This window comes from Borostomias antarcticus (genome assembly GCF_949987555.1).
Source record: "Borostomias antarcticus genome assembly, chromosome: 26".
Taxonomy (NCBI): Eukaryota; Metazoa; Chordata; class Actinopteri; order Stomiiformes; family Stomiidae; genus Borostomias; species Borostomias antarcticus.
The window spans coordinates 9,558,780-9,568,779 of NC_140259.1; the positions used below are offsets into that span (position 1 = coordinate 9,558,780).

At 46.4% G+C, this 10,000-nt stretch overlaps 2 protein-coding genes across 2 annotated transcripts in view; both read left to right on the forward strand.

Annotated features, from left to right (window-relative positions):
• The window catches only part of rabgap1l (RAB GTPase activating protein 1-like), a 95,724-nt gene that overhangs the window by 38,480 nt on the left and 47,244 nt on the right, over positions 1-10,000 (forward strand). The window lies entirely within an intron of this gene.
• Positions 1,474-2,637, forward strand: gpr52 (G protein-coupled receptor 52; the record flags this gene model as incomplete). Its single annotated transcript, XM_084458952.1, has 1 exon — positions 1,474-2,637. The coding sequence occupies one exon, from the start codon at positions 1,474-1,476 to the stop codon at positions 2,635-2,637; it is 1,164 nt and encodes a 387-aa protein (XP_084315078.1).

The following is a 10,000-nucleotide window of genomic DNA, read 5'->3' on the forward strand; positions in this document are numbered from 1 at the left end:
CTTGTTTCAATGGACCCAGGTATGTACTGTATAAGTATTAATATCAATAGTGTCAACAAGCACTAAAGGAAAGACTACTCTATGCTAAGCTTTCACCCCTAGCCGTGCTCAAGGATGTCATTGGCAAATCGGAACCATCAACAAGTTTACGGGGTAAACAAACGGAATGCGGATCGGTCCCCACACCCGTCTCAGCCGGTGCCGTGAGCAGGATCCCTCAGAGAGGAGCACCGAGGCGCTCCGCTGGCTTCTCGGGGACCGAAGCGCCATCCCACCCGCCTGTGTTGTGAGGACTTGGCCCTTTTCTTTGAAAACGTACCACTTTTGCTGGTGTCACAGCCCGGGATATGAAACTTCTTAGTTGCGTGGATTGAAACTCACTGGGCCTAGAGGCCGTTCCGCCCACTGACACATACATGAAACCGGATCTGGACGTTTTGGATGTGCTTTGTTTTCGCTCGTCTCTGACCGGGGCGAGCGTTGTGAATACAATTCCCCCGGCGCTTTGTGGAATGAGAGAGCTGTGACATTAACTCCCGCGGAGATCCCTGTGTTGTTGTAGCGTGTCTGTGTTTGGATTTGGACAATAGCTGGGTATACATGGCATCCAGACACCAACCGGGGAGACCATTCTGGAACTATCCACTATTCTGGAACATAAGAGGATGTACACTGTAAAAATGAGAACTAACTGACACTGATGTCACTTGGAAACTCTAAAGAGAGACTTGACGTTGGAGGTATGATTCAAACACAGAGACTAATATTGATTGTAATCTTCCTTGTGAGACTGTATTTTTTTTTCTGAATGGATTCTTAAGCATCTTTTTCTCCCCCCTTAGGCACACGCTGAAAAAGCTTTTTGAATGTCAAAATGACGCAGTGAAGGTGAACGCTCTGATAACATTCTCTCTCTTTTATTTGTTGACTTAAAATAGTCACATGCTCCCTGACTCGTTTAATCTGTGGTAGAATCTGCGGCGTGCCCAACTCATGCTTCTTCTCCACACACGGCCCCGTCTTGCGTCTCTGTTTTTTTGTCCTTGCCAGGAGGACGTCTCCTGTCCTCAGACCCCCCAGTGGCAGCTCTCATTAGTCAGGAAATGTGTCTGATGACTGGCCGGGGAATCGGTGGGAAGCCCTCCTCCCAGCGTAGATACATGGCGTAGAGCGAATGCTTGCCCCCCCCTGCCCCCCGAACACACCCCCCCACCCCCGCCCGACTGTTACTCTCCACCTCCTCCTAAGCATGACTGATCGGAAAAAGAGAGCCAAACTGGTCGTCCTCCCTTCCCGGAGGCTGTATTGATTTCCCTCAGTCAGTGTTCATTTGATTGAGACCCAGCGATGTGAGAGCGGCGTGGAAGGAGAGTACTGAAGGAGGATTACGGACCGGGCCCCGGGGCCAGACAGGTCTCCGGTTACCGGGCCAGCACAGCGCTAACCTGACCCACCTGGACAGTGCCCAGAACCATGAACCAGTCGGTACTGATGACAGATTTGGTGTCTGCTGCCAACAGTAGCCTCGGAGGCCACCCCCCTGGCAAGCCCGGCAACCACTCTTGCCCCCTGGGCTGGGGCCAGAACGAAGGCCTGGAGGCCTGCGTCCTGGAGACGGCCGTCATCGTGCTGCTGACCGTGCTCATCATCGCCGGGAACCTGACGGTCATCTTCGTATTCCACTGCGCCCCCTTGCTGCACCACTACACCACCAGCTACTTCATCCAGACCATGGCCTACGCCGACCTGCTGGTGGGCCTCAGCTGCCTGGTGCCCACCCTGTCCCTGCTTCACTACCCGGCCGGCGTCCAGGAGCCCATCACCTGCCAGGTGTTCAGCTACGTCATCTCCGTTCTGAAGAGCGTGTCCATGGCCTGTCTGGCCTGCATTAGCATGGACCGCTACCTGGCCATCACCAAGCCGCTTTCCTACAACCAGTTGGTGACGCCGTGCCGCCTGCGTGCCTGCATCGCCCTCATCTGGGTCTACTCGAGCCTAGTGTTCCTGCCCTCCTTTTTCGGGTGGGGCAAGCCGGGCTACCACGGGGACATCTTCGAGTGGTGCGCCTACTCCTGGCCCACCTCGGCCCTCTTCACGGGCTTCGTGGTGTGCCTGCTGTACGCTCCGGCCGCGCTGGTCGTCTGCTTCACGTACTTTCACATCTTCCGCATTTGTCAGCAGCACAACCGGGAGATCAGCGAGCGCCGGGCACGCTTCCCCAGCCAGGAGATGGAGGCCGGGGAGGTCGGCGGTGGCGGTGGTGGTGGTGGTGGTGGTCGAGGAAGCAGTGGCAGCGGCAGTCACCACCATGGGGGCCATGGCCCCGACCGGCGCTACGCCATGGTACTTTTCCGCATCACCAGTGTTTTCTACATGCTCTGGTTGCCCTACATCATCTATTTCCTCTTGGAGAGCTCCCACGTGCTGGACAGCCCCGCACTGTCCTTCGTCACCACCTGGCTGGCCATCAGCAACAGCTTCTGCAACTGCGTAATCTACAGCCTGTCCAATAGCGTGTTCCGCCTGGGCATGCGCCGGCTCTCGCAGACGATTTGCTCCTTCAGCCACTGTGCTGCCGACGACAGGGACTTCGGGGAGCCCAAACCCAGGAAGAGGGCCAACTCTTGCTCCATCTGAGGGAAGAGGCTTCAGAGGAAGAAGTGCTTGCGTGAGCCACGATTTTGAAGGATCGAAGGGACCCTCTCAAGAAGCTGATGGAAGTTAAAATGACAGGGCTTTTCCAAAGATGGAGGATACCCACCCTGATGAGTGAAGCCAAGGACAGTACTGGTCATGCGAAACACGACTTTAAGTGCAAACTTGACAGGAATTGGCATTGAGGGGTGTAGAATCCCAACAGCAAGATATTTGTGAGACAGGCCTTCAACCGTGGGTTTTTAGCTGGCAATTTACTATACAGTAGGTGCATCATTGTAAAACCCTAATTTGACAATTGTTCTCAGGCTTTGACGTTTACATTTCCTGTGTATGTCGGCAGTCAGTCAGACAAGAGCTAGCGAAAATACAAATCTCCGAGTCCTGAAAGTGAAGAATAATTTCCTTCAAACATGACACTTGACCTCATGATGTCACAGTGAGGTAGGTTGAAATGTAGTCTTTTGAATTGAGTAATCAATTATGGTCCGCTACTGTCGGTCTAGTCTTTGTAGTCATGGACAAAATCATCAATATCACTATCAATATCAGTGAGTAATCCTCACTTGCATACACTCCCTAGGTATGTGGGTCCAAATGGCTGATTATAGACTTATACACACACATTCACCATGCTCGTACCCTCAACATCGGTGTGAAATAACAGTTGGCCTTCACTGCAAAACAAATAGGTTTTGCAGTGTTGGCAGAGCTTTTGTTAGAAAACACAACACATTCAAAGACTTTGGTTTAGTAAACAGGAACTGTTGTCAATGTCTTCAAAAGTACTTATTTTTGATGTGAACTTGTTAACTGTGTCAATGCCTCAGATGACTGTTGATCGTCTGTCAATTGAGTACCCTCAATCTTTCCTCTGGCTGCTCATGGGAGTATAGACAGGAGTATATAGATAAATCTACTCGTATATTAACGTAGGATCCTGTCTACGTGTTCAAGCTACAGTAAGTGCAGAGACTGTTCCCCTTGTGGGGTTTTATTGTGCGAAATGCAGTTGGCGTGTGACGGTAAACGCACATTTAAGACTGCAATAGTAATGTACTTACCAAATCAAGATAAATACTACATACAGATGTAGTCATTTCAAGTTTGTTTTCTTGTACATTCCCAGAACCATCCGTTTTTTATAGACGATGTCAAAAATAATTCATAGACACGCACAATTTCTAGCACCAAGTAATTGTGATAGCCCTTTCAACTCGTGGTGGTATCGGCCATTTGTGTTTAGACCTCTTAAGAAACAAGCAACACGACAAACCCAAACCTTCTATATTGTGACTGTTGTTCAACTATAGATGCTGCTTATCTATAACCTGTGTAAGTCATACCCCTACTTTGCATTGAGGATTGTTCTGTGTACGTGCCTAAAGATGTATATTTTCAAAGAAAAAAGATGTCAAAGATTTACATTATTTTCCTTATACAGTTTCATGGACACACTGCACTTTTTTGACATTGTCCGGCTGCATGGCATTGTGTTTGACCATATGGAGTGACAAGGCCTCTCTTTTTCTCAACCCCAAACCTCTCACATTTGCATTTGACAATACAGTAGCCGTGAAATGAGTCTTTGATGAGCTTAAGGTAGGGTTTAAAAGGCTTTCTCTCTGTGCTGAGATCAAAGAGCCAATTACTTATAGTGCCGGATATCATCAGGGATGATCTGAGGTCTGCATTCCATAGAGTCTGAACCGCCTTTGCACACAGCTGTATACTTGATGTCTACAAGATTAGATCAGAAAGTGTTTGTGCTGTGAAGTGCATTTTCTCTGATCAGTAAAAACATAACCCCAGACCAGATATAAACAAGCAGATACAGTACATGATTAAATGAGAGGATCACTTGTATTTCATTAAATTTTAAGTTCACTGTGTTTTTACTTTATGGATAGCATTACACTGGAGGTCATTTGCAAAGTTTTTATTCTTAAGTTGCGCCATCATGTCCTGGCTTTTACCACAGAGGGCTCCTCTGTACACAAACTAACTTTTCAGGTGTGATCAAAACAATGCAAATGTGTAATACATAGTACTTATTTAGTACTACTTACTTACTAGTACTAGTACTAGTACAAATTAGGCATGCCAATATGTATTGATGATCTTACCACAATCTACATATTGCTTTATGGCACTGTAAGTCTTGGTCTGTTAATATCATTAGAAACAATTGGGCACACTTAGCAACCTCACATTATTGAGAGACAATACGTGTGTATTCCAGCCTGATCACAGTTTAATAGCCAATGTTACTGAACTGTCTTTACGGAAGATGCACCGTTAGTATGATATGTATAATCTTTATTTTACAGTATGTTGCTGAAAAATGTTAGTATGTTACTAAAAAATACTTAAAATATTGCCAACATGTCACAATTCATATCATTTAAGTTGGCAGTCCCAGTGAGTTCAAGTCCATTCTCTCTATATATTGATTTACTTACATAGCAGTTCTGTTCTGCTGTTCCTGTGTAATTGGTGTAGGTGTTTAATTCACCACTGGCTATCATGGTTTTTGACTGTCATCATTATTATAATAACCAAATTGGTTTCTTCTGATGTGATGGTAATACAGAAATATTTTTGACAAATATCTACTGACTTCAAGTGCATTGATTCGAGTGTTGCATCTTTATGTATTTGATTTATACAGTAAGTATATTTATTTATTTTATTATTTTAAAATGGATAAGCTACTTGTGAAATAGGAGTGTGTATACTGTGTGTATCTGTTTAACCCTGCTGTATAGGCAAAAAAAATCTAATGACGAAATCTAGAAAGAGTGTTGACACATACTGTGTAGATTCAGCTAGGCTGCTGTGTCTCCAAGAAGTGTGATGTTTTGTTTAGGAAACATATTGATTATTACACAGTATCTATTTTTTTATTTCTGAAATTTTGTCAAAGGCTATCGTTTTGCTGTTGCTGCCAATCCAATAAAGGTTAAAAGGTTAGAATCACATTTCAGATGTTGATTTTTTTTTTAGCACGGCCTTAACATTTAAAATCATCATTGATATCAACAAGAGTAGAGTTGCACCTAACAACTATTTTTCTAACAATTAATCTATTTTTGATTAGTCGATTAATCTAGACTAATTTAGCAATTATTTTAACAATTGCAAATTAACAAATTTGTTTATTGCTCGATTAATAGAACACTTAATTTACCCCAAATAAATATAAAAAATGTGTCTCGTTAATATTTCAATATTTTATTCAATCTTCTCTTAAAAACAACAAAATGTAACAAGCAAGCAGCTGCACTGCAGGGCATTATAAAAGCTAACCCATGTTTGTATAATTTTAGCTCTGTGTGGGTAGGGTTACCTGATTTTCAGATGTTATTTTATATTGAAACAAAACATAACATTTTCAACCACCTGATTGATTAAGCTCTGTGTTTAACATGTCTTTTCTCTTTAGTCTTACATGTGTGCTCAGACTCCTTATAACGATGCACAGCAGCTACGATCGATTGAGACAGCTACAGTCAAATCAATGTTTAATCCTCATGCATAGTTTTTCTGATTGGATTTGATGTTTAATGAAATAACATAACAGAATGTCATTAGCAGCTCTGACTGTGAGCATTCACTCCAGGTGAGGATAAAACTACTAGGCAGTCAAAAGCGGTGTAATTCTCCACGTGTAGCCTACGTGATGCGCTTTTGCTAAACGTTTCAAACATCGTATTGGAGCGGAGGAGAGACGAGACGTCTTTTCTGATCATTTATAGTGAAAATGTTTCCTTGACGAATATCTTAACCTTATAGCTAGTTAGAAACGGGGTGATGAGAGATTAATAATAACCTTAATCTAAATCTGTGCAAGCAAAGACAGTGTTGTCATATCGGTGCAATAATATCGGTAAGACCATTCTAAGAGAAGAAGTAGTTTTTTAGTTTTTTAATAAATCAGTTTCGGCATCGGACAACCCTGAGGGAAATAATGAGTGATCGGTATCAGCCCGGAGCATCCCTCCTTCTGAGCCTTCAGAACCGTGGCTAACAAGATCTCAGAAGTCCACGGATGTGCGTTCCCAGCAGTGTGCTCTCAGCATGGTCTTTCTCCAGGCTGGCTCTCCAAAGGTTGCTGTGCTGTGCAGGGCCTCCGAGGAGACATCAGCTAGGAGAGACGTATCAGACAGAAAATAATCTGACCTTTCCCCCTCCCCATTTAATGAGCACACCAAATATTTGTCTGATCATGCAGGTCTGAGCGCTTCCCAAGGCTCATGAATAACGTATGCGTGCCGCTGCCCTTCAAGGCCACTTCTATCGGTTGGTATTTAATGGGGGTGGGGATCTGAACCCATCTCATGATTTGGCTACCGAACAATTCTTGATTGCGATTCGATTGAATTTAGCGATAGATTGCAATTTTGAATAACTTTTACTAACCCCCATTCGATTGCAGTAGCAGTTGAATACATCCGAGAACAAAATAATTATTCATAAAAAAAAAATGTTGACTCAATTTAATTTACGTTTACTGATTTACTTACTACTGAAAGAGATATTCCAACATTTAACACATTTAGCTTGTTTCGATGGTCATATAGACCGGTTTTGCAATGCTAGTGAGCTAAAGACTGCCTGAGCATAAAGAGATAAAGAGAGAGAGGGAGAGAGAGAGAGAGGGAGAGAGAGGGAGCATACCTCTGCAAAGTTGAGGGTCGATGCAGGACCCTCTCTATACCCCTGATAGAGGGGCAATAGAGGACCCTCTCTATACCCCTGATAGAGGGGCAGTAGAGGACCCTCCCTACATACCCCCTGATAGAGGGGCAATAGAGGACCCTCTCTATACCCCTGATAGAGGGGCAGTAGAGGACCCTCTCTATACCCCTGATAGAGGGGCAGTAGAGGACCCTCTCTATACCCCTGATAGAGGGTCAATAGAGGACCCTCTCTATACCCCTGATAGAGGGTCAATAGAGGATCCTCTCTATACCCCTGATAGAGGGTCAGTAGAGGACCCTCTCTATACCCCTGATAGAGGGTCAATACAGGACCCTCTCTATACCCCTGATAGAGGGTCAATAGAGGACCCTCTCTATACCCCTGATAGAGGGTCAATCCAGGACCCTCTCTATACCCCTGATAGAGGGTCAGTGGAGGACCTGCATACCCCTGATAGAGGGTCAGTAGAGGACCCTCTCTATACCCCTGATAGAGGGTCAGTGGAGGACCTGCATACCCCTGATAGAGGGTCAGTGGAGGACCTGCATACCCCTGATAGAGGGTCAGTAGAGGACCCTCTCTATACCCCTGATAGAGGGTCAGTGGAGGACCTGCATACCCCTGATAGAGGGTCAGTAGAGGACCCTCTCTATACCCCTGATAGAGGGTCAGTGGAGGACCTGCATACCCCTGATAGAGGGTCAGTGGAGGACCTGCATACCCCTGATAGAGGGTCAGTAGAGGACCCTCTCTATACCCCTGATAGAGGGTCAGTGGAGGACCTGCATACCCCTGATAGAGGGTCAGTGGAGGACCTGCATAGCCCCCAGAGCCGTAGCTCATTTATCTCTCATTTAAGATGGCAGACGACCGGAGTAATGGCTTTTAATGGCCCCCACGGCGAGTAATGGCTATGCAGGCTACTGTGCCCTTTCCTGACATTGGAGCTAATGCATGCGGCGGCCGAGCCTGTTCCTCTGTGAGGAGCTGCTCGCTACACGGCAGATCCTTCATTACCCCCTCACCGCTGCCCGCCCGCCAGATCCCATCTCGCTCAGGGAAGCTGAGGCCGGGAAGCAAATTGCCTCATGAAATCTATACATTCACCTCTAGATCGCAGTCAAGTGGCCATGCTCGCTGCATTCCCTGGGTGGGCGCTTTGATTAACCGGCCGATGGAGCAGTTGAGTTCGTTTAGGGGAGCGGTTAAGAGACCACCTGGGGGGTCTTCTCTCAGATCCTCCCCCCTCGTCAGGCGGGTGCTGAACGGCGCTGGCCGGCGCTCTGACAGGTCCTCCGTCCCCCGAGTCTGCTCTGACGAGATGCTCAGCTCATTTGCGTTTGTCCTACATCTCGGCCCTCGCTCTCTCTCTCTCTCGCTCTCTCTCTCTCTCTCTCTCTCGCTCTCTCTCTCTCTCTCGCTCTCTCTCTCTCTCTCTCTCTCTCTCGCTCTCTCCTTCTCTCTCCCTCTCTCTCTCTCTCTCTCTCTCTCTCTCTCTCTCTCCCTCTCTCTCTCTCTCTCCCTCTCCCTCTCCCTCTCCCTCTCTCTCCCTCTCTTTCTCTCTCCCTCTCTCTCTCTCCCTCTCTCTCCATCTCTATCCCTCTTTCTCTCTCTCTTTTATTTCTCATTCTCTCTCCATCTCCCTCCCAATTCAACAAGCGTTATTGGCAGGAAATACACAATAGGTAAATATTGCCAAAGCATAGAACTAATTAAATAACAGACATTTAACAACATAACATTACGAATATATATACACAACAAACAAACACATATAGAAATATATACACAAATAAGAAATCCTGTATCATATGTAATAAATGGTAAAAAAAATAAATTATCCCAATGTATTGTACATGTATATTTGTTTCTGCGTCTCTCACTTCCCCTCTCTTTCCCTCTCTCTCTCTCCTCCCCTTCTCTCTCTCTCTCTCTCTCTCTCAATCCTCCTGTACTACTCCTAAAATGTCAGTAAGCTTAGAAGAGGCGGCGCTAGGTCAGCCGGTTGCTTGATTGCATTCATGGCCGGCTGTGCTCTCTCTCTCTCTCTCTCTCTCTCTCTCTCTCTCTCTCTCTCCCTCTCTCTCTCTCTCTCCCTCTCTCTCTCTCTCTCTCTCTCTCTCTCTCTCTCTCTCTCTCCCTCCCCCCCCCGTCTGGACCGTAAACACATCCAGCCTCGATGGGCGGATGTTGCTCAGCCACTGATACTGTCGAGACGTGAAGGCAGTGAGTGACACACAAACCCTCCAGGTCTTGACCGGCTGCGCCCGAGCCGAGGACGCTGGGAAATTCGGAGCGGAAGTCACACTTTTTTGTTTTTCTTCTTTTTTTGGTTTGAAATTCAGGGTATTTTTGGACCGATATATCTAGTATCTGTAGTGCCGTGGCTCTCTGGAGCGTTCCTCTCCTCCCCCACCCCCCTCCTCTCCCACCCACCTCCTCCCCCACCCCCCCTCCTCCACTTAGGAGGCCGTGCTGCCAGCAACCCTCTTTTTCTCCTCATTGAGTTTCTGAGAAGGCAGGACTGATGATCCCCGGCCTGTTGCTTTGCGCGTGTTCCTCCTTATCCCCCCGTCTGACACAAGCCATGTTTCCATCCACACCTTTTATGCTAATTAAGTTATATCCCACACCTTTTATG